The following is a 23,967-nucleotide window of genomic DNA, read 5'->3' as shown; positions in this document are numbered from 1 at the left end:
CCGGGGCTGAGAGCACCGCGCACCGCGCACCGCGCCGAGCCCGGGCGGACCTAGCTGAGGCGAGCGAGCGAGCGAGCGCGCGCGGGCGGGCGGGCGGGCGGACGGAGCCGAGCCGAGCCGGGCCGGGCGGGCCGCTCCCTGCAGGGCTCTGCGCGGCGTGCCGCGGCGGCCGCCGGCTCCCGCTCCGGGCCATGCGCCCCTCCGCGGCTCGGCGCTGAGCCCGCTACCGGCCCCGCGCCCCAGGACCCGCTGCTGGTTGCTGGGTTCCCGAAGCCCCCTCAGGTGGGTCTCCGATCCCCCGCCTTTGGCTGCAGGACTCCCCAGCGCCCCGAAGCCGGGACTTTGCTCCGCTCTCGCTTTCCCCAGCTGCCGGGGCGGCTCAGTGGCTGGGGAGGGGGGCGGGGGCCGAGTAGGGAATCTGGCTGCGTCGAGAAGCTGGACTGGAGGAGGGGGTATTGCGTCCGGGGCGGGGACAGCTCGCTGTCTTAGGTAACTGCGCCCCCCCCGCCCCCCGAATGCATCCACCTCAGGCTGCCCTCCACCCACCACCCCAAACATACACACATACAGCCTGCGGGTAGTGAGAACTAGAGACGTCCGCTGGTGAGGACTCAGGCTGGGCCCCTCCCCACCTTCCTGGAGGGGTTTCTGGTCCAGGTTTAGCTAACGATGGCGAAAGCTGGGTCCTGGGGACACCCTTGACCAGGAGGAGCTCCCGACTCCGGGTTCATCCATTCTGGGGGCGTTTTCGTCTCCAGGATGGGGTGGACATTCCTGTCCCAGAATGACCCCATATCTGGAGGGAACTCCTGTGCTTGCCTGTGGGAACATTGGGACTTCCCTCTTGCCTTCGGATGACTACCATCTGGGGTCTTCCCTGGCCCAGAAAGCTTCCCTGGGATAGCATTCTCTTGGCCTGAGCTGACCCGCCAGCCCCTGCATTTGTAGGAACCCTCTTCTGGGAGTGTGTCCCTAGGTCAGCTACCTCTGGACTGGCACACCAGGGAAGTCTCCTGCCTCAGAGGCGGTGACCTCTGGAGATGGGAATTCCAGATGGTCATATTTGGAGGGACCCTAAGTGTACTCTCATCCCAAGACAATGACGGATTCACTCCCTCCCTGTCCCCCAGGATTCCCTTGGCCAGGATGGAACTGAAGGCTGAGGAGGAGGAGGTGGGTGGCGTCCAGCCGGTGAGCATTCAGGCCTTCGCCAGCAGCTCCACGCTGCACGGCCTGGCCCACATCTTCTCCTACGAGCGGCTGTCACTGAAACGGGCGCTCTGGGCCCTGTGTTTCCTGGGCTCACTGGCTTTGCTGCTGTGTGTGTGCACAGAGCGTGTGCAGTACTACTTCAACTACCACCACGTCACCAAGCTCGACGAGGTGGCTGCCTCCCAGCTCACCTTCCCCGCCGTCACGCTGTGCAACCTCAATGAGTTCCGCTTTAGCCAAGTCTCCAAGAATGACTTGTACCATGCTGGAGAACTGCTGGCCCTGCTCAACAACAGGTGGGTAGCTCCCACACATCCCCCAACTAGGCTCCTAGAGTTGTGTGCATCCCAGCTCCCAGAGACCCCATCAGGGTGCATGCCTCTCTAACTTCATAAAGCCCAGACAACCCTGCCCTCCAGCCCCCAAAACTTGCCATGCGCAGCAGAGGAATTGGGGTTCTGCTGAGCATTCAATTAAGGGCACTCAGTCTCTGATCCCAGCACAGTCCAAAATAGCTCTGCCCCTACCCAGCCTGAGCTGTGAGACATCACACCCTCTCTGGAGTGACTGTCACACCCTATCTGAAGTGACCGTTGCTCACCCTCCTGCCACTATGTCTTGATCTTCTTATCACTTGGGGAATGGGGGCAGACCATCTTTAAAGGGTAGAGACTATAGTATAAAAGCCATAGCTCCTGCTTTGATCTCTCTACCAGCCCACTCTTACTCATGTGCTGAGATGCTGCAGGTCCTTCTGTCTTCTCAGATCCCATGGGGCAGGTCCTCTGGACATGCCCTGATCCTCTTCCATGCCTATGGCCAGGCCTGATCCCCAAGGCTGGATGCTGTCCTCCCCCCATCCCCTCGAGGTTGGGTATGGGGCACTGGAGGTCAAATGGAGGCAGGAACGGAAGGTCATGCTGATCCATGCAATGCTCGCCTCTGGGCTCCAGGTATGAGATACCCGATACACAGATGGCAGATGAAAAGCAGCTGGAGATCCTGCAGGACAAGGCCAACTTCCGCAGTTTCAAGCCCAAGCCCTTCAACATGCGCGAGTTCTACGACCGCGCGGGGCACGACATTAGAGACATGCTGCTCTCCTGCCAATTCCGGGGGGAGGTCTGCAGCGCAGAAGACTTCAAGGTGGTGAGTGAGTCCCCTGGTGTGGGGCGTCAGTCAGCCCGGGCCCCAAAGGAGGAGGAAACTAGGTGCAGGCAGCCCTCTCATCCTTCTCACTACTCTGGGAGAGGAAGCTGTATGTCCCTGGGCTGAATTCTGGCAAGAGGGGACTTTGTTCAGTATTGGGGTGCATTTGCTCTGTGTGAGGGCTGGAGCTTCAGCTTTGTGTCCATGATGGCAAGAAAGAGAGTCCACAGCGCACAACACACACACACACACACACACACAGCAGCATGGCCTGACAACATCAAGCTTACCTTCTGGGCCACAGGTGTTGGGGGGGGAGGGGGAGTGGTGGGAAGTGGCAGCCTTGTTATTCGAATGAGGTCCAAGGACCATCACCCTGGGAGCTTGAAAGAAATGCAAACTTCACCACTCCACCTATTGAATCAGAATCTGCATTTTTAACAAGATCTCTAGGTGATTTGAATTAAAGTTTGAGAAGCATCATGAAACAGGAGAAGTAAGGGAAGCTTTCTCTTAAATAGCCAGACAGCTAATTCTCAGTGTGCCACCCCCATACATGTACATTGTTCAGTTAGGTTACCTGCTTGCCAGCAAGAGCCACCAAGCCAGGGTCTGAGGGAGAAGAGAAGATTTGAGGTACACGGCCATGACTGAACTGGAGGCTCCCTTTGCTTCTTAAAATGGAAATGCCCCACAGACACACCATCCCCCATAGACGGGGCTATCTCAAAGCCAGCACCCCAGAGAGGGTTAGGGGAACTGACTGGCATCTCATGTGCCAGGTGATCTTGGGCAAGTTATACAGGTTCCTGAGGGGTTAGAATCAGACAGAGGCTGGAAAGGGACCAGAGGACCTGGAGCCATATATGAAAAATAACACCAAATGTGAGGACAATGCTTGTAACTCTTCAGAATGATTTCTAGGTGCTCCTTCAATGCCCTGGATAAATCGCCATATCATCTCTATTTTCGCCAATGTACAAACTGAGACACGGAAGTAGAATGAGTTGTCCTAAGCTCACGTAGCTGGTTAGTGACAGATTCAGGATTAGAACACATGTCTTATTAAGTCCCAATGCAGTGTGCTCTTTTCATTAATACTGCTGACCCTGGAGTTATCATGTCCACTTCCAGTTTTGGCCCTTGCTCTTTGAAAACTCGGTCTCCTCTAAGACCCCCTTACTCTCCATGCCTGTCCCCAATTATCCACTTTCAGATCCCCTCCTTTTTCCCTGCTCATTTTCTCCCTCCCCCCACCCCCACTTGCTTTCTTCCTCCTAGCATTATGGGAGCATGAACTGCATTCTTTTGTGTAGAAAGGCAGGAGCCATGGTCATGCTTGTTTTTTCCCACTAGACTTCCCAGTCTTTTTAAGCCCTGCTCTGTGGACCAGTTTCATGGCCTGAGCCAAGGTGATGAGGAACTTGGTGTGATGCAAGAACCACTTTCTTTCCTCTTTTCTCTCCTCAAAATAATAAAGCGCTGTATTCTCCAGAGCCTGAGATGAAAGGTTCCCAGGCTCACCAGCTATGCTCCCAAGAGTAGTAGAACTGTAGGTGAAGGTAAAGTGAAAGTCAGCGTCCTCCTCCTCCCCAACATACCCAACACACAAGCGGAAGGGACCACCAAGAAAGACAGAATACCCATTAGCTTGGACGGTTTGTAGTGCTGGAGGAGGAAGGGGATTGCTCGGCTTAACCCGGGAGGCTGCTGAAGTATAAAATGGGGGTACAGTTAGTCCATAGAAAGTGCTCAGTTACTCCATTTGTCTCTCACGTCCGGAAAGATTCTAAGTGGTGATGCTAAGACATGTTTGGTTCATGAAAATGGAGATACTGGAATATGATTGGACCATGTTGTTTGAGGGGACAATTCTAAGTAGTTAGATGGAAAATGATTGGTTCAGAAAGTTCTGGAGCAATCCAAGATCTTCCTCTTGCTGGTGGGAGAGAGACACAGGTTAGGAGCCTGTAGGCCTAACACAGGTACCTCTTGGTTCTGGGTTGTCAGGAAAGACCAGATTTTTGCTGTTTCTGAACCTGTGTCAAACACCTGACCCTGAATCTGGCTAGACCCAAACCTCTCAGCCTCTCTGATTGACCTCACTGCCAGACCCATTCCATGTCAGGAACTCTATCACTTCTGCCCATGGGGATGTTCCTACACGGATGGGAGTTTGGTTGTGAGTCCATGACTCACATCTCCCTAAGTAGAAAGAAGGATGCTGGCATGCCCCTCCAGCTCCCTGGTCCTAAAGGGTACAGACACTTCTTGCCTGATGCTCCACCTTCTCTCTCCTCTCCTTGGTCTCATAGTTAACATAAGCGTCTCCATCCTTGCCACTCTCTGCTAGACCAAAAGATATGTATCGAGCCCTTAGACAGATGTGCACTGACAGAAAACATCTGTCTTTCTGGTCAGAGCTTGAAGGAGACCATCTTGACACCTTCTACCACCTCAAGAGAAGAGTTTCTTAACTGGGATTCCAAACCCTGTCTCAAAGTTTGCAAAATGTAGTGTGCACAGCACATGTGAATTCTTCTGCGGGTTTCCGAGGGCAATCCTTATCCAACCTTTAAGAAGTTGTATGTAAGGGTATATGTGAGGGTGTGTGAGAGTGTGTGTGAGGATCTGAGTGTGTATGTGTGAGTGTATGTGAGGGCGTGTGTGCTCCTGGAGGGCAGATCAGGGGGCATAGGAATGGCATACTCTAGTCTGTCAAAGACCCCAGCTCCCTGGGTGAGAGTCTGCCGTGACAAGCATTTCCCCAGATGTGCTTCTGAGTCCAGCACAACCTCAAGGAATGGACTGGTGGTCACAGTGTTTGACAGGTACATCCCCCAACTGTGGCTGAGTCAGCTCGGGACAGTGGGGACGAATAGGGGGAACTTGAGCTAAATTTGGGAGGAACTAGTTGGAGACTCTTTGGGAGTGAAGAGGCAGAGGGCAATAGGGCAAACATCCGCACAGCAGCACGGTTGGGTAGGCCTCAGGAGCTCTCTCCTGAGCTACCAAAGAGCAACTAGAGACCTACCCACAAGGCCCCCTCTGCCCTGGCCACATCTTTCCCTTCCTGGTGGGGTGCTTGGTTGCCAGGGCAACAGGGTCTGAGGCTCCACTCTCCCACCCAACCTCAAGGCCAGTCAGGCCAAGGCAGGGCAGGGGTTCCATGGAGGGGGCCGGGGGGTGCAGCTGTCTGGGTGGGGGTTGGAGGGAATGAGCAGTCGCAGCTGGTGCCAGCCTCCAGCTGCACCTTATCTGTCCCTGGCAGTGGGAGCGCCAATGTGGCTGGAATGCTGAACAGCGCTGAGGGGAGGGGGCTGGCAGATGGTTGCCCAGTCTGCCCTAGGCCACCCCCTGCTCCAGCTGGGACCCAGAGCCTCTGCCTGGGGGAGAAAGAAGCAGGAATTCATTTCTGGACCTTGAAAGAGAAGGAAGGAGAAGGCAGAGACTGGAAATCCTGGGAATGGATGTATAGTATTCTCCTTCAGGAGGGGGTAGAATTGGGGGACAAGGAATAGGGGACAGGATTCCCTGAGGGGCCCACAGGAGTCCCCCAGGGCCCTGGAATGGGGGCAGGAATTCTCCAGAGGGGAGGTAGAATGAGGGGGGTGGACACAGAAATTCCCCCGAGGTTCTGGAGGACAGGAATCTTCTGGAGCATCTAGAGGGATGAGATGCTGATATAAGAAGTGGGTATAGGTGGGTGATTCTGGGACGCAGAGGGGGAGGGAGAGGTCATCTTGAAGCAAGCAGAGCTGGGAATGGCAGAGGGCTTCCTTATCACTGGGGCTGGCTCTGCCCCTTCACTGACTCCCCTCACACCCACACACCCCATCCTAGAGCAGCTCAGAACGGGATTCCCTGGAGAGGGCCCAGCCTTACTATCTGGGTCTATTCTCTCCAGCTCGGTAGGGAGTGGAGGGGCCGTGGAGGAGCAAGGCTGCTCGCATTGCCAAGCGGAGAGGCAAGAGGGTCGCGGCAACCGCACCCAGAGGCCCAGTAGTCTTTGAGTGTGGTGCGCGGGAGCACTGGGGGCGCTGACGGAGCATGCACAGATTGCAGAGGGATAGGAGAGCCTGGAGTGGAGGGGTTAGCTTCGGAGGAGGGGCGCTCCCGTCCTCGGGGTTCCTGGAGACCTCTTTTAGCTTTATCCTTTTCTTCTCTCCCTTCCTCCCTGAGAAAAGCCTGAGGCTAGAGGGAGGAGACTGGAGTAGAGCCAGTTGCAGGAATCCAGGAGACCTTAGGTTGGGGTCTCTCCCCCTCTACACACACACACACACACACACACACACACACACACACACACTCCTTTGGGTAACTTAGTTTCCTCTCTCATCTCCTCCCTCCCACTTCTGACTCCACCCCTCACCCAGACTGCTGTCAGCTAAGAGGCTACTCTAAGTTAATTGATCTCCTGACTGTTGGCTAAAGTAATAGGGAATTGATGTAAGTAACTTAGTGCCTCTGGGGACAGAGCAGGAAGTGGAGGGGTGGGGAGGAGGAGCGCCTCCTAGCCTCGGGCCTTTCTCCTGACCCCGCCTGTGGGGAACTGGAAGGTATGGCTGTACTGCACCTGATGTGTGTCCAGGAAGCAGAGGGGAGGCCTGCGGAGAACGCGAACGGTTCTGCTGTGGGCGGAGGTTGCTTCTGAGTGTGCTTCAATTTGTGGAAGACAATTTCAGTTTGGGGGGAGGGTGTGGGAGGCCGAATATTCGGAAGGAGGAGCTGGGGTTAGGATGTGTCAAGCTCCACTTGATTTATTCCTGTGACAGACACAGCCCCTTCTAAGTGCCAGGCCCACACTGAGCGCCAGAGCGGGCTGTAGACAGGCAGATCCTGTTCCTGCCCTCAGGGAGCTTAGAGTTAAGGGCAGTTCTGAGGCAGACTCAGAGCTGGGAGGGCGATTGGTGCTAACAGAAGCCTTCCCAGCACGCAGTAACTAGCCAGGGATGAGAGGACTCTCAGTATCTAGGTGGAGCCCTTCCAATCTCCCCCAGCACAGCTCAGCTATTCAGAAACTCCAGCTTTACAGAAAGTGTGATGTCTTCCCCACCCATCCTCCCCCAGCTCATGACTAGCCCAATCATCTCCAGCCTCCAGCAACAGTCATTGCCCACCTTTGGCCAGGCCACCTAGGCACAAGCCTTCCCTCACTGAATGTCTGAGGTGGCCATCCCAGGAGCCTCTACCTTCTGGCTGATAACTTTCCAGTCAGAACCCTTGCGTGAGGATTCTGGGAGGCAAAACTGGGATGGAGACTGAAAAAATGAGAAGTGGTGCCTAGTTCAGGTGTTGGGACTCCTGGGTTCTATTTTGGATGTTGTTCCGTCTGCTCCGTTTCTGAGCTCCTAGGTCCAACTTCCTGTGAGGAAAGGGAGCTCCAAGTGGATTGTTAAATTATTCTTTGCCAAGGGGCAGCCCCTCCTTCAGCCTCTGGGACTCTGGTTAAGCCCACACTGACCCATGTGTGGAATGGATGTGAAATAATGACTGTTCTGGACACATGGATCACACGTCTTCCTCATGGACATATTTCAAAATGAGCATGAAACTGCTGTGTATTCACCTCGAGGGAGGGAAAGTTCCCTTAAGAAACTGTGAAGACAGAAACTCTACCACTTCATGCTCTGCAAGGCTATTCCCAAGTGAGAGAGGGGGCAAGGTGTGATTTTTCTGAGCTTCTCTGAGTTCTTGGAAAGAAAACTCTTTCTCGCCCCTCTCATTTGCACACCTTGGATATGGCTGACAGTCTTGGGGATCTGGGATGTTGAGCTGCATAGCTTAGTGTGTATGTATTTGTGTTTCTAATTGGTGTGTCACATCATCGTGCCAGGCCGAGAACATCCCTAGGGGAGAGACTGCTGCAGTGGCCTTGACCATGGACAGCAGCCAACTCAGACTTCATCACGACACACTCACTGCATGGATGCCCCAAGTGTGCAAGCACACATGTGCACCTCCATGTGCATGTCTGAGAGTGTAAGAATGTGGATGTAAAGTAGGGTGTGAAATGGACATATGTGGGTGTGCACGAGGGCACGCAGCTCTCTTTGTGTGGCTATGGGAGAGAGCTTGTGTGCGGGCAAACCTCTGGTTGCATGCAGAGCACATATTAGCAAAATTAATCATGTCTTTCAGTCACGCTTTGCAATTTACAAATTCCCTTTATTTTAGCTCATGCGATTTTCATATTTCTGGGAGGCATATCTTCATTCGAAAGATGAAACCAAGGCTCAGAGGTGTTAGGTGACTTGCCTGAGGTCACACAGCTGGTAAATGACAGAGTGAGACCTTGACTTCAGATCTTCTAAGTCCAGGTTCCTTGAGCATGACTAGGAGTGAGAGTGTGGTGCGTGGTGGAGAAGGGTGCTGCAGGCTCCCCAGCTGCTCATGCTCTGTAAAGGAGCAGTGTATGGTGAGGCAAGAAGGGAAAGAAAGGGTGCAAAGGAGGAGGAATCCCCGCTTCGCATTGAGCACACTAAGTCTGTTGACTCCTCAGCCTTTTCACTGTACCATTTGGCCAAGTTCCAACCTTAGATAGACCCACCACTGGCTTTCCTCAGGACAGCCAGGCTTTACCAGAGAAAGGCACACAACAGGCCACGTTGGAATCACATTGCATTCATGACCAACATCCTTAAATGGGCCTCCAGTGCTTCCTGGCACCCCCACTGTGTTTTCCTGGTCAACTTGCTCTCCCCAATGTTTACTACAAACCTCTCCACTCTTCTCAGACAGCCATCATCATCCTTCCAACCCCCTTCCCACCCTCAACAGATGACCTTGCTTCCCTCTTCGCAGAGGAGATAGAAGCCTCAAACAAGATATCCCCCTTCCTCTGGGAACCAGACCCCAGAGGGGAACATCCATCTTACCTAGGCTGAAATTTCAACCTATTATTTCCATCTGAACTCCTTCTATCTTTATAGAAATTTTACCCTAAAGATTCTGCCTCTCCCTTCTCTACAGTCAGTCTTCCCTCTCCAGTGGAATCTTACCATTGAAACATGCTTAAGATTCTCCCATCTTAAAATATAAAACTATAATGACAGCGGACATTTTTTGAGCACTTACTATGTATCAGGCTTTAGGTTAAGATGAAAACCAAAATACAAACATCTAAATTCCACACTCTCTGCCCCGGCTCCCACACAATCTTTCTGCTTCTTTTCAGACAGAATTCTTAAGAGTGATGTGTATATTCCACTGTCTTCATTTTTTTCATCTCTAACTCACTCTCTAATCCATTCCAGGCAGCCTTCTTCCCTGTCCCCGGCACTCCACCGAAATGGTTCTAGCTAAGGTTACTAGTGACCCCCATGTTGCCAAATCCCACAAACATTTTTTATCCTTGGTCTCTCAGTAACACTCACAATGATTGACCATCACCTCTGTTTTGAACGATTCTCTTTCCTGACAGCCATACTCTCTTCATTTTCCTCTTTTGTTTAGACACCCTTTTTCTGTCTCTTTGCCAGTTCGTTCTCTTCTACGTGGCCATTAAATGTTGACACTACTCAAGCCTCAATCTCAAGCCTTCCTCTTCTTTAAATCATGAGAGTGTGATTTAATGGTATAACTTGATGAATTTTTCATTAGTATATTTTTTGTATTGGTGTGTCCTACAATTTAATATTTTACATATTACACTGGTATGTATTTACATTGGTATAAAAGTGTAAAACATTCCCAGCACCCCAGAAAGTTCCTCCCGACCCTTTCCTAATTAATGCTACTACATGAGAGTTCACCATTATTCTGACTTCTGTCAGTATAGATAAGTTTCACCTGTTCTGGAACTTCCTAGAGTATGTGTATCCTCCACACAGTATATTCACGTTTGTGTCACTTTTTGCTTATGTCTGTGAGATTCATTTTCATTGCTATGCGTTCAATCATTCTTTTTCAATGCTGTGTAGTATCTCATTATACAAATATATTACAATTCCTTTACCCATTCTACTCTCGCTAGACATTTAGGTTGTTACTGGTTTGGGGCTATTATAAATAAAGCCGCTATGAACATTCTTGTTGATGTCTTTCGGTTGACATATGCACTCACTTCTCTTGAGTATATAAGTAGGTGCTGTGGTTAAGTCATAGGTTAGGATTCTGTTTAGCTTTAGTGGATACTGCCAAACCAGGCCTTTTTTTTTTTTTTTCTATCTTTTTTTTAAACTTTATATTCTATTCTCGGGCAGTCTCATCTTCACTCGTGACTTCAATTTCCATCTACACACTGACAACTGCCAAATGTATGTCTCAGCCCAGCTCTCTCTTCTTCGAATCAGCCCAGTGGCCGATTTCCCACTTAACATCTCCACTTAGATGTCTCCAAGGGTCCAAAAAATCAGTATGTGCAAAGTCAGATTCATCATCCTACCTCCCAAACTAGTCCTTTACTTGTGCTCCAGATCTAGTGAGCCACCCCCACCCCTGTTCACCCACTTGCAAACTAGAAATTATCTCCGACACTCCCTCTACTTCAGCTCCTTTAACAGGATCTGCCAGTGTTGTCTCCTGAACATCTCCACTCCATCACCCTGTTCCAAGCCACCCTACCATACTATGACTCACCTAAACCACTGCACTGGCTTCCTAACAGGTCTTCCAGAAAAACCCCTGACTCTTTCCAGAGTGGTCCCTTCAAAACGGCACTCTGATCGCTTGAAACCCTTCCACAAGGAGTCTCTTATTGTCCTTGGACCAGAACCTTTACCTGTGGCTTCAAGGCCCTGAGGGGTCCAGGTCCTACCTGCTTTTCCAGCCTGTTCTTACCTGCTCTCCAGCTGCATGCCCCTCCTCTCAGCTCTCTCCTCTCAGGGCCTTTGCACAGACTCTGTTTTCTGGAATACCACCCCCCTACACACACATACATGCATACACATGCAGATTTTTACCTAATTATTCCTCCTCATTCTTTAGATTTCAATTCAAACATCACTTTCTCAGAGATACCTTCCTCGATACCCCAGTCTGGGTCAGATTCCCTATCATTCACTCCCATAAAACCATATCATTTTTTTTCCATAACACTTATCAGAGTTTGTAATTAAATATTCATTTTTGCAGTTTTTAAAAACTGATGTCTGTCTCCCCCATTAGACAGTAAGCTCCACCAGGGCAGGATCTTGGTCCTTCATCTGTTCTCCATGTGTCCTCAGCACATAACACACTAAATCAATATATGATGAGTAAATGAAAGAAGAAAGAAAAAAGGGATTTGGAGAAGGATGGTCTTATTCTAGTCTCAAGCCTACTACTTGCTCTCCATGAGACTTGAAGAGATCACTGTGCCTCAGTTTCTTCATTTGTCAAATAGGGGCAAAGTTACTCGAACCTGCTTATTTCAGTGGGTTGTATAAGGATCCCATGAGATATCATTTGAAAGGCATGAAACATTCCACAGATGTAAGAGATGGTTGAAGTTCAGGAAGCGATGTAGAAAAAGACAGAAACTACTGAGTGACCACACACAGCTTAGGAGAGATCCTGGGTAGGGAGTCACATGGAGAAGAGTCACTTCTTTGAACAAAGCATTCAGAACTGAGTGCTGTTCTGCATGTGTGTCTGCTTGGGCATTTCTCCTGGGGCCCTCTGTGTATGCTGGGGGTCTGTGCGTGTTGCCTGATACTTTCTTCACCTCTCCATTACTGTAAAAATTTGGATTTGTCTACTGGAACGAGCTGAGGTAGGACAGAATGTTAGAAGATGGAGGAGGAAGTTCAGCCATGGTGTGTTTTGTATTTGTGTATGATTGTCGCCCTCCCAGGAAGGCTGTGTGTCTGTGTGTAGTGACCTGTAGGTGTGCAGTGTGGGTCTTCCCTCTGCAAGTCCAATCTACTTCCCCTGCCAGGAAGTCTGTAGGAGGGGGACAATGCCCTCTAGTGGGTATGGAATGCATGGGCAGCTGCGGCTTCCTCAGCCCAAGCCTCAACCTAGGCAGGCCCCACCCCCAGCCCAAGTCTGGAACTCGCCTCTGAAACACATCTTGAGAATGTGCAAAGCCCTCCAACAGCTGAAGTCTGGTAGGCAGGATGAAAGTGCACAGGGGATAGGGAACAGAAAAGGAACTCATGAATTCATACAGGAGAAACCTGAGGACAGCAGCTGGAGGTGAAGGTCTCTCTCCCCTCATCTCCACAGTGATTTATCTCTGTTGCCATGGGTGTTCCTGGTCTTTCTCAGTTCTTGTTTCTCCACATGGTCCCTGGGTCCTACTCTGTTATTCTCACGGTCTCTGTCCTCAAGCAACTACTGGTCACTACTCATGCCTGAAGGGCCTTAAGCGGAACTGGACCCTTTAGTCTGTTCCCTGGGTGGGCACTAACTGTGTCCTGTGGAGTCAGGGAAGGCTTCTTGGAGGAGGTAATGTGTGATTGGAGTCTTGAAAAATAAGTAGAAATTCTCCAGATGGGGTCCAGGGAAGGCATGAAACTGTGGATAAACCTAGCGTGTCTGCAGAATGTGAGAAGGTTATGGTGGCTGGACAGTGGACTGGAGTGAAGGGGAGGTGAGGCTGGAGGGTAAATTGTAAAGGTCTGTGGGACAGGCCTTGAATTTTACCGAGAGACACTGGAGAGTGAGAGGAGGTCTTTAAGCAGGAGAATGGTCAGAATTACATAGCATGGGCTGAAGGTAGGTAGAAACTGCAGGGAAGGTGAAGGGGGTGGCATTGGGGAAACCAGTCTAAAGGCTACTGTTTAGGCAAAAGAGGAGGAGGCCAGTCTGAGGACGATGGCCTAAGGATGCAGAGGGGCCAGATTTCAAAGGCTGCTCTTCTCTGGGGTCTTGGTGTCCCTGGCAGCATAGCTAAGGCCAAAGGTCCCATATCAGTCAATTCTGCTAGAACCTGCCTTCCATCCCCAGCAAACTCCAGGGTCTCTGCATGCAAATGGAGAAGGAAAAAAGTGTGGGAGCAGAGAGGGAGTGGGGGAGAATGAGGGTTCAGAATGAAGCCTGGGGCTATGGGATGGGAAAAGCCCAAGTAGACTTTCTGACTCCCCGCCACCTCTACTCTGGCTCTGCAGAGGAAGGGTTAAGGTGTTTCACCTTCCTCCCTCCCTCTCTTCCTCTCCTCCCCTCAGGTCACCTTCTAGGCCCTGGAGACTTGGCTGGTGGCTCAAGTTCCTCAACCAGTGGCCCTGAGTAATCAGAACCCACAGAGGGGCTAGGGGCCTAGGGGCAGGGAATGATAAATTGGGGAAAAGGGGAGCCCCGGAGTCTGAGGGGATGGGGCATCTGTGAGGCTGACGGTTTTGGGGGCATCCAGGTTTATTCTCAATTCTCTCCACTTGACCCAAGATCCTGATTCTGCTCTGATCTCAGTGTCTTTTACTTACCAGAAGAGAATTCCTAGAATTCCTCTCCTGGACCAATGGTGGGGAGGGGGTGGCAAGCTGGGTGGGGGAGTGGTGATCTGCCGGGAAGCTTTTCAGCTGCAAGAGATGGGGTCCTTTACCCTGGTGCCCGGAACGGGCCATAAATGAGTCTGTGGTCAGTGAGAGACCTGTGCTAATGGAACCTGGGCTGCCCCCCAAGCCACAGAAGGGAGTGGAGGAGGGGATAGTGACCTAAGTGCTGCTCAGCATGGGGAGGGTGCTGACTTGAAGTAGAGACAGGTCAGGGGAGTGAGGGGAAGAAAAATGGGGTCAAGAACTGACTGGAGGGAAATTGGAAGTCAAGGGAGTGATTGCGGGGAAATTAAGGGTTCCGGGAGTAACTGAAAGTAAATTGGGGTCAGGACGGAGATTGAAAAGAAACAGAATCAAAGGATAGAGGGGAGCTGGAGTTAAGGGTATATTGGGAGAATTAGAGGTCAATGAAATAATTGGGGGCATTATGAGCCAGAGGGAATTAGAGAGGAATTAGAGGTCTGAGAGAGTGCCAAGAGAGTGTGGGGGCTCAGATATCTCAGAGGAATGACTGAAACAGGTGAGAATAGGAGAGAGGACCCTGAATCTGGGTGGGAAGACTTAGGGACATGCTGAGGAACAGATTAGAGGATGAGAGGGAGCTTGAATGTGCGTGCGTGGTGGGGGAGGAGCAGGGACTGTTGCTGGGTGAAGTCCTCTTGGCAGGAGGGGCAAAGGACTCTGCTAGGTCCCATCTCATCTGGAGAGATGGAAACCAGAAGCCCCTAGGCTTTCCCAGAGTTTCCACTCTGTCTTCAACCCTCTCTGTCCTGCTGGAGCTGGTGAGAGGAAAGAGGCTCTGGCACCCCTCCTCTCCATCAACTTCTCTTTCTCACTGCCATCAATTATTTATCAGCCCAGACACCCGCCCTCCCTAGCAGGGCAGGCTGGTCCTCCTCTCCACGCCCCGCCCTACCTCGGCCACACTGCCACAGAGGCCCTGTGAGGAAGGACACGGCCAGCCCAGTGGCGGAGACCTGGCAGAAGGGCTGGGTGGCTAGCCCTGCCGTACCCTGCTTGAGATCACATCTCCTTCCCCTTCTCCTGCCAATCCCCCGGTATCAGGCAGCCCCTGAAGAAGATGCCCATCCAGATCTTCTGTTCTGTGTCATTCTCCTCTGGAAAGGAGGCCCCCGGGCCCTTGGGAGATGTTTGGGGTCCCCATCAGCGGCAGCAGCGAGACAACTCAGAATCAGAAGAGGAGGAAGAAGAAAAGGAAAAGGAGGCAGCGAGGAAGGAGGTCAGAGAGGGAGATTTGCCCATGGACTTGGTGGCCTTTGCCAACAGCTGCACTCTCCATGGCGCCAGCCACGTCTTCGTGGAGGGGGGTCCAGGGCTGAGGCAGGCCCTGTGGGCAGTGGCCTTTGTCCTGGCACTGGGTGCCTTCCTGTGCCAGGTAGGAGACCGCGTTGCCTATTACCTCAGCTACCCACATGTGACTCTGCTAGATGAGGTGGCCACCACAGAGCTGGCCTTCCCAGCGGTCACCCTCTGCAACACCAATGCTGTGCGGCTGTCCCAGCTCAGCTACCCCGACTTGCTCTACCTGGCCCCCATGCTGGGGCTGGACGAAAGTGATGACCCAGGGGTGCCCCTCGCCCCCCCAGGGCCTGAGGCCTTCTCTGGAGAGCCCTTTAACCTGCACCGTTTCTACAATCGCTCCTGCCACCGGCTGGAGGACATGCTGCTCTACTGTTCCTACCGCGGGGGGCCCTGCGGTCCTCACAACTTCTCAGTGGTGAGTGGGGGCCCATGCCTGGCTCGGCACCCCAAGAGTGTCTGCCATGGCTCACCCTGACCGTCACTTCCTGGGCTGGGGCTGGTGGGTCCTGCCTCTCCCCCAACTCACCCTCAGTGACATGCCTCAGAGAAGCCAGGGCTCACCTGGGAGCCCCAGGGTCTGGAGCTGGGCTGCTATTCCCAGGTCTGAGCCAGTACGGCTTTTTCTGATAGAATCTCGAAATACGCCTGGTCTAGTTGGTAATTAGTTGCTGCTCAGGTGCCCCTGGTATCTCCCTGAATATCCTTCAGTGTGTCCAAACCTCCCTGTGATCCAGTAGGGCCCTGGACCTCACTCCATTACTGAGGTCAACCTCTGATCTGATGGTGGGTGCCAATACCCGACCTTAATAATTTCAACTATCATCCCTGGTCTGGAGCTGGGGCAGGTGCCACCCGGTCTCTGGAGGTGCAGGAGAAGGGTGGAAGGGAGGTGGAGGGGTGGGGTCAGCCCCCCATCTCCACCCCACCTGGTCAGCAGCTTCCACAGCAGGGACTTTATGGCATCCTCATGTAATATTCCTGTGCTTCTCCTACTCTCTCTGTGTGTGTGTGTCTGTCTGTCTGTCTGTCTGTCTGTCTGTCTGTATGAGGGAGAATAACAGGTGTCCTCTAAATCCCTCCTCTTCCTCCACCCCCAGTCCTAAGTGGCCAGGACTCTCTTTCTAGGGGAAGTCCTCACTAAAATAGTGACCTCCTTCCCACTCTGAAGTTTAAGACCTTTCTGCTGAGGGACCAAGAGGCACCCCACCCTCTTCTCAGTTCAGCTTCCAATTCTGTCTGGTCTGACTCCTCTCCTGCCCCTTCCAGGAGCCAGATGCCAGGCCTTCCCTCCCCACACACCTATCCCTCAGTCCTCCACCTCTTCCCTAGTGTAGGAGCAGGCAAATAGCATCATATCAGTGCATCACGGACTACTTAAGACCTGGCGGTTTTGGCCACTGGGCCTCAGACAGGCTGGGAGATAATAGGAACACCAGACAAGGAAGGGCTCAACCTGGCTTCTTCTGGATCTAATGGTAAAGCAGATACTTCTCATCCAGAACCACAAGGTGGCAGCAGCAGTCCACTAGCCAGCAGCACAGTCCTCTAAGTCAGGGCAAGGCTGAAGCTCCTGGCCTGCCCCAGCCACCTAAAATCCCTCACATCCCCAGATGGAGGGCAGGCAGGGCTGTGTGTCCAGCCTGAAGCCTGTGGCTGAATGCCACAAAACCTGGTAGTGGAGCTGCGAGATTAGGAGCCGTTGGAGTTTTCTCTTCACCTCTTCTCTGGGCCTCGCCCACAAAATGGGGAGACCATGTTTTCTTTTTTGGAGTAGAGAGGAAACGGCTGTTCTAGGAGGGGAGAAGAGGGAAGGACTCTATTTCCTAATAATCTCCAATCCCCCTGCTGCTGCAGCTGGTCTGACACTCTGTCTCTCTCTCTCAGCTGTGTCTGTACTCACCTTATGATTTGCTCTGTGGACTTTATTGCCATCCAGCAGTAGTAAAATATACCCTATTTGTGGGAACCCGGAGGCATTCAGGGAAGCTGTGGAGAAAGGGCCATAAAGAACTGGTTTACTCTTCTCTCTGTGGCAATAAGAGCTGCTCTGGGGCATGGAGTGGGGAGAGTACCCCAGGGTGGAGATCTCTTCTGAGGCCTCGACAGTCCTACACATGCCATGCCCTAGGTGCTTAGTACCAGCCGAACATGCCATGCCCTAGGTGCTTAGTACCAAGAGCTGACAAAAGAAGTGCTGGTGCTCGAGTGAGCACGGTCCTTGGCATGACAGCTAAGTCTCCTTTCAGGTTCTGATGATAATGGGACAATGATGGACATATGGGTAATGGCTGGAGGAAACACAAAAGCTTAACTTGATTTGGAGGGGGATCTTGGGGAGAGCAAGATTTCAGATGCCTGGGGTGAAATCCAGGAGTATGGCAGTGATGAGATCCTGGTGATGGAGGTGTAGATGTCAGGGTCCCAGCAGGAAAAGAATTGCCACTCAGTTTAATTGAAAAGAATTTAACAAAGAGACAGTTTACAGAGCTGTGGGCAGAGTGCAGGAAACCAATAAGGGAGCCTGAGGCACCTAGCAGTAGTGGGAAATTGTCACACACAGCCGAAGGAGCAGAAGGAGGGCTATGCAAGGAGCCCTCCTGGCAGGATTTGTAGTCATAGAAGATCTAAGCCACTGCCAGAACACTCTCAGAGGTGTACAGGGTGGGGAAGGAGAAGTGCCCTAATCGCTCTCACCTTTTGCCTTCTGATTCTTTACTGATCCCTCTCATTGGCCAAACCCAACCAGAAGTCTGTCCAGGTGGCCAAGGAGCACAGGCAATGCAAGGATCAGCTTTCCAGTACACACAGCAAGGCAAAGAAGGGCAGAGAATGGTTTGGAAGGAAGACAAATGGAGAATGGGATGCACAGGAGGAATCAATCCTGAAAGATGTTACAATTTCAGTAACTGGGGGGCGATTTGAGACAGCCCTTGGTGTGTAGGGGGTGCTGGCAGGACTCTCAGGCTCTTCACTCTGCCCCTACCAGGTCTTTACACGGTATGGAAAGTGCTACACGTTCAACTCGGGCCGAGATGGGCGTCCACGGCTGAAGACCATGAAGGGTGGGACGGGCAATGGGCTGGAGATCATGCTAGACATCCAGCAGGACGAGTACCTGCCCGTATGGGGGGAGACTGGTATGTCACCTCTCTCAGAGCCCCCTCTCCATGTCTCTGGGCCTCAACCTCTGCCAGGAGACTTCTGGGTTCCACTGTAGGACCTGAGGCAGGGCTCGGGCTCTCCTCCTTTCCTCCCAGCATTTTGCCATCTCCATCTCCCACTCTACCTGACTGCCACACTCACATTTCTCTGGCTCCCCCTTCTTGGCTCAGTTACTCTCCAAGGTAACCAGCCATCCCTTTCTGTCAGTGGCCGCCACTCACTCTATAAATAACTCCCTCTCTTCTTGGGCTGCTTGCTGTCTGTCTGGTCTCAAGGGCCTTGAGGCAGAGAGAGATGGGGAAGAAGGGAGAAGAAGGGAGGGGGGAAGGAATGGAGAGTATCTGAGATAGTGAGAAAGAATTTGAAACATCAAGATGCATAGCTGAAGCCATGTAAGAAAAGAAGTGTGTAGGATGCAGGAGTCATCGGGGCAGCATGAGGCTGGTGAACTCAGAAGGAAGCTGGGAATGGGCTGGGGCCCCAGAGACTAAGCCACACACCCCCAGTACTAGTGTATGCTGTGCTTATTCTCAGGAGAGGCAGGATGTCCCCAGCTCTGGAGGTTAGGGAGTCCTCTCAACACACCCCCCTCATTCCCATAGATGAGACGTCCTTCGAAGCAGGCATCAAAGTGCAGATCCACAGTCAGGATGAACCTCCCTTCATCGACCAGCTGGGCTTTGGTGTGGCCCCAGGGTTCCAGACCTTTGTGGCCTGCCAGGAGCAGCGGGTGAGAGGGCCACAGGAGGATGGTCCCGGGGTGGGGTGTTGAAGGGTTAAGATGGAACGGTGGGCAATCACTAACGGGAGGGACAGGTGAGTGAGGGCCTGGGTAGCAATCTGACTAGTCAGAAGCATCAATGATCTAATGAACGAGAATGCTCTCTAAGCTCTGAGACCCTCAGAGGCTGCAGAGGGAGGAGGGGCAAGACTCCTGAGTTCTGCATCTTGTCAGAGAAATCCATCAAGGTGACTCTGGGAGAAGTCCCCACACCCCCCAGCTCCCTGGCTCTCCCAGCAGCTCATCTACCTGCCTCCACCCTGGGGCACCTGCAAAGCTGTTACCATGGACTCGGATTTCTTCGACTCCTACAGCATTACTGCCTGCCGCATTGACTGTGAGACCCGCTACCTAGTGGAAAACTGTAATTGCCGCATGGTGCACATGCCAGGTGAGGCCCCAAAGCTCCAAAACACAGTCCTGGGGCCGCTCAGCCTGCATTGCTTCTCATCAGCTCCCCATGCTTATCAACCTCCTGCCAGTATAGAAGTAAGACCAGCTGGCTTCTTGTTTCCCCAGTTCTAGCCCCATTCCATACCCATGTAGCTCTTGTGTCTCTGACCTCTATTCCTGCCTGTACCCATAGGTATGGGTGGGAAGGGTCCGAGAGGAATGGACTGTGCCTCCAGGACAGACTGGGGCTGGCTAGTCCTACCCTCCTATTCTCTCCCAGCTCATCACAAGAGCCCTTTAATCTCCATCCTGCATCACTATCTTTTCTCCTTCGTAGGAGATGCCCCATACTGCACTCCAGAGCAGTACAAGGAGTGTGCAGATCCTGCTCTGGGTGAGCACCCCATCTTGGGGCATTCTCGGGGGAGGGAAGGAGGGACTGCCAGCCACATGCATAGAGGTTTCAGACCAAGCTCCCAGAAGCTTCAAGTAAGTCCTGGATCAGGCTTCACTTGAACTTTCCTGTGTCTGACTTTAGCAAGGCTGGGAATAGCACTTCTAGAGGCCCCTGTGAAAAATGGAGAGGGGTTACCTCCTCTTATCAGCACCTCAGCTGGTTGACCCCCAAGGGCTCTGAGGGAATGAGATATAGGGTTAGGAAATATCCATGGGGAGGCTGGATGAGGATCAGCGTAGGGTGGGCACAGGACTGAGGTGAAGGACTGGTGAGAAAAAGGGAAGGGGACCCAGGCTTCCTTTGGGCAAAGCCAGGATGTGTGTGTTGGGAAAGGCCTGGCAGAAGGGCACCACTCAACTAGCGCCTCTCACCTGGCTGGGCGCAGACTTCCTGGTGGAGAAAGACCAGGAGTACTGTGTGTGTGAAATGCCCTGCAATCTGACCCGCTATGGCAAGGAGCTGTCCATGGTGAAGATCCCCAGCAAAGCATCAGCCAAGTACCTGGCCAAGAAATTCAACAAGTCTGAGCAGTACATAGGGTAAGGGCTCTGACTGGGCAGGGTGGGTCCCTTGGGCTGGGACTGAGAAGGATATGAGTGGGCTTTGATGGAGGCCATGAAACAGGAGGAAGTTGAATCTGGGGTGGGCGTGGAAGAAAGATCAAGGCAGAGCAAGCAGGGGAAGTGCCTCTCTTTCCTCCTCACCTCATCCCCTATCTTCATCCTCCTTGCTTAAGTGGGATCACCGCACATTTGCCAGTGTGCAGAGCATCTTTTCATATACACCATCACATTTAATCCTCACAACAACCCTAAAAGGCAGGTATCCCCATCAGCATCTCATTTGATGGATATGGAGACTGAGATCCAGAGAGGATAATTTACTAAGGTCACCTAGCTAGTAAGGGACAGAGATGTGACTTGAACCTAGATCTTCTCCCCCAACCCCTTTGCAGGGAGAACATCCTGGTACTGGACATTTTCTTTGAAGTCCTCAACTATGAGACCATTGAGCAGAAGAAGGCTTATGAGATTGCAGGTCTCCTGGGTGAGCTGCTGATGGCACCTGTCCCCTTCCCATGTCATGGGCATGGTGTGCACTGTACCACCCAAAGCAGGCTGCTCACCTCTGTCCCGTGAGCTCTTCTCCCCCAGACATCCCCAGGGGCCTTTCCCTAAACTCTTTTGTTTTGGTATGTGCTGGGGGGAGGGGACTGACCTTCTCTTAGGGCAAAGTGGAAGAGATATGCCTGTGGGCAGGAATGCTCGACTATTTCGTATGACTTTAAAAATTTTCCCAGAGAATAAGAGTGTTGTGCTACGTTAAAAACAATTATTTTTAACTGGATAATACCTATTTATTTTAGAAAAGCAGGAAAAATGCAGAAAAAGAGAAAATAAAAAACCCATCAGAATTGCTTTGCGCTTCTTCTGTACGAAGGCTGTTGATCCTTTTGCAATTATGACTTGCCTGCCCCTGTCCCAGTGGGCTCTGCGGCTCCCATGATGTCCCGACCCCAGTGACCTCCCTGTGCCCACCTGCAGGTGACATTGGGGGCCAGATGGGGCTGTTCATCGGGGCTAGCATCCTTACGGTGCTGGAGCTCTTTGACTACGCCTATGAGGTAAGCAGGGGCGGGGCTCCAGGGCGGGGCCTCGGAAGGGGCTGGGTTCCAAGCTGCCATCATACCCACCCGCCACCTCACCGTGTCTCAGGTCATTAAGCACAAGCTGTGCAGAAGAGGAAAGTGCCAGAAGGACGCCAAAAGGAGCAGCGCAGACAAGGGTGTGGCCCTCAGCCTGGATGACGTCAAAAGACACGTGAGGGAGAGAGAGAGGGGTGCCCTCCGGCCCCGCCCCTCCCCCCACCTCCCCAAGATCACCCCCCATTGCCACCTTTTCTCCTTTGCCTCCCCCACGCCCCAGAGCCACCTGTGGCCCTTTCGATAACGGGTTCCTGTCCTGTGCCGTTCCCCCAGAACCCGTGTGAGAGCCTCCGGGGCCATCCTGCCGGGATGACGTATGCTGCCAACATCCTACCTCACCATCCGGCCCGAGGCACTTTTGAGGACTTTACCTGCTAAGCCCTGCAGGCCACTGTACCAAAGGCCTAGATGGGGAGGGCTAGGAGAGCAAGGGGGCCCCCAATTGCCCCCTAACTTCTGCCCTGGGGTCCTACTCCCGCCTCCCAAGGCAGTGCCCCTCTCCTGGGCAGTCCTTTCCTCTTGTCTGTGGTGAGGAAGGAGTCTTGACCGTAGAATCCTCTCCCTATCTCTATCCCATTCTTTTTATTTTTAACAAAACTAATCAAAAACAAACAAAAAAACTAAAAAGAGAGAACTGGGCAAATGACCTCAGGCTGCCCCTCTCTGCTCCATGCTGCCTCCCCCAGCTCCCAGCCTGAATTCTATCTATCCGGCTGTCTGTTATCTGAATGTCCACCTACATTCTGTTGCCACCAGTCACCTAAGCCCTCTCTTAGTAGGGGGTGAGGAGATCCTCCAGGTCTGGAATTTGGCCCCAAACCAGAGGATGTACCTTGAAGGGGAGGGATAGTGGTGGTGGTGAGGCCTTCCTCAGCCTTAAGAGACCCTCTCAGCCCAGTGACCACCCCACCCAACCCCAAGTCTCCAGGCAGGAACTAAGACCCTAGTACCCCACCACCACCACACACATATACCATGTGAAGTCACTAGGGAGGCGTGGGGGTGGGGATCCCCTGAAGAAATGGAGATGGCAACAAGATGTGGCCCTGGTGCTGTAGGCCACATCCTGATATCTACAGGTTCACCCCCCTCCCGGAGCTGCTGGAGAGAAATCCCAAGAGGCAACCCTCCTTTACCATCCCATAAAAGATCCAGCTGGTTGGCTTCCAGCTCAGGGAGAGGGGCACTGGTGCCTGACCTCACTGGTCCCTCTCCCAGAGGCCCATGCAGAGGGCCACATCCATAAATTTTCTTATGGAACTGTCTCAAGTCCTCTTCCCCAACTTCATTTGCTTCTCTCAACAACCTCATCTGCATTTTCTATTTCTATACGATACAGACTCTATATTGCTATATCTCTGTATATACTTTCCCCTAACTCTGTCTGTCTCTACCGCATCCCCTCTTGTCTCTAAGAACCATCCTCCTACCCCAAGTTCCCCTTCCTGTGTTTCTGCTCCCTCCCTGGTCTCTGAATGCCTTCGCCTGTATAAAGAATTGGACTCTCTCCCCTGGTGTCTGTACTGTGTACACACATCCCTCTGAGAAGCACAAGGAGACGACACGCGCATTGTAACCTTCGCACTGTCTCGGTGGCGACATAAAGGAAGCTGTGAATCACAAGCTCTGCCTCTTTCTGGCCTCACCCTCTCCTCCCATCCTGGGCACCCTCTGCCCTCCCTGCAGCCTTAATATCCCCTCCCCTGCTCGACCCACCCCAAAGCCCTTTGTCTGGCTGACTGTGGCCTCCCCAAGTAAGGGATTGCTACAGAGAGGGCCCTCACCCAAGGGATGGAGATCTGCTCTGTACAATAAGCCAAAGGCATCAGAGACAGAGAAAGCTGTGGATCAGTGACTCCTGCAGGGTGCTGACAGGCAGAAGCCGAGGTTCTCAGTCGGTGGCCTTTCCCTCTCTCTGGGTGCCCAGCCTCCTTTCCTCGCCTGGTACGCAAGCCCATCACTTATTTTCTGGTGAGCTACGGTTTGATAATGGGAGGAAAGAGACCTAGAGGAAAAGTTGAAAGCTCTGCTGTTTCTTCCCTCCCTTCCTACCTTAAAGAGAAATGAGTGAGGTAGAGGGCCTGCCATACCCTCTCCTTCTAGGCCGGAGCCCTGCCCCTTCCCAGGCCTTCTCTGCCCAGCTGTCTTTTGGTCTCTAACCCTAGAACGGGACCTGTAGCAGATAACCTGTGCATTAGCCTGGATCTGGAAAGTGAGGCTATAGGATCTCTGGGAACTCTTAGCTCTCGGGAGTTCCTTAGAAAGCAGACCTCTCCAGAAGGAAGCAGAAGCCAGGCCAAGGGGTGTGCACCAGATGGAGAACAGCAGGCAGGGCTATGGGTGACGCATGCCTCTGGTCTAATAAAAT

At 52.6% G+C, this 23,967-nt stretch overlaps 1 protein-coding gene across 2 annotated transcripts; it reads left to right on the top strand.

Moving 5' to 3' along the window:
• Positions 1-225: 225 nt before the first annotated feature.
• Positions 226-23,944, top strand: ASIC1 (acid sensing ion channel subunit 1). Of its 2 annotated transcripts, XM_039882073.1 has the most exons (12): positions 226-282; positions 1,131-1,508; positions 2,166-2,361; positions 18,088-18,238; positions 18,866-18,993; positions 19,285-19,435; positions 19,775-19,831; positions 20,280-20,433; positions 20,850-20,941; positions 21,439-21,518; positions 21,610-21,714; positions 21,873-23,944. In XM_039882073.1, exons 2-12 carry the CDS (start codon positions 1,147-1,149, stop codon positions 21,975-21,977), a joined length of 1,581 nt encoding a protein of 526 aa, XP_039738007.1. In that variant the 5' UTR covers positions 226-282; positions 1,131-1,146; the 3' UTR covers positions 21,978-23,944. The 2 variants fall into 2 exon arrangements, with proteins under 2 accessions (XP_039738007.1, XP_039738008.1); XM_039882074.1 differs by lacking the exons at positions 226-282; positions 1,131-1,508; positions 2,166-2,361 and adding an exon at positions 14,805-15,516 and having other exon boundaries at positions 19,282-19,435.
• The last annotated feature ends 23 nt before the right edge of the window (positions 23,945-23,967 follow it).

Source organism: Pteropus medius, unplaced genomic scaffold, assembly GCF_902729225.1.
Source record: "Pteropus medius unplaced genomic scaffold, Ma_sr-lr_union100, whole genome shotgun sequence".
Lineage (NCBI taxonomy): Eukaryota > Metazoa > Chordata > Mammalia > Chiroptera > Pteropodidae > Pteropus > Pteropus medius.
Note: the sequence above shows the minus strand (reverse complement) of the source record. Positions and strands in the feature narration are given on the sequence as shown.

Bases quoted from the DNA above. Each gene is read 5' to 3' on its own strand.
- ASIC1 (XM_039882074.1), top strand. From the start codon at position 14,860: ATGCCCATCCAGATCTTCTGTTCTGTGTCATTCTCCTCTGGAAAGGAG. The intron at 19,832-20,279 runs GTGAGCACCCCA...GGCTGGGCGCAG, and splicing joins GTGTGCAGATCCTGCTCTGG to ACTTCCTGGTGGAGAAAGAC. The intron at 20,942-21,438 runs GTGAGCTGCTGA...GCCCACCTGCAG, and splicing joins TGAGATTGCAGGTCTCCTGG to GTGACATTGGGGGCCAGATG.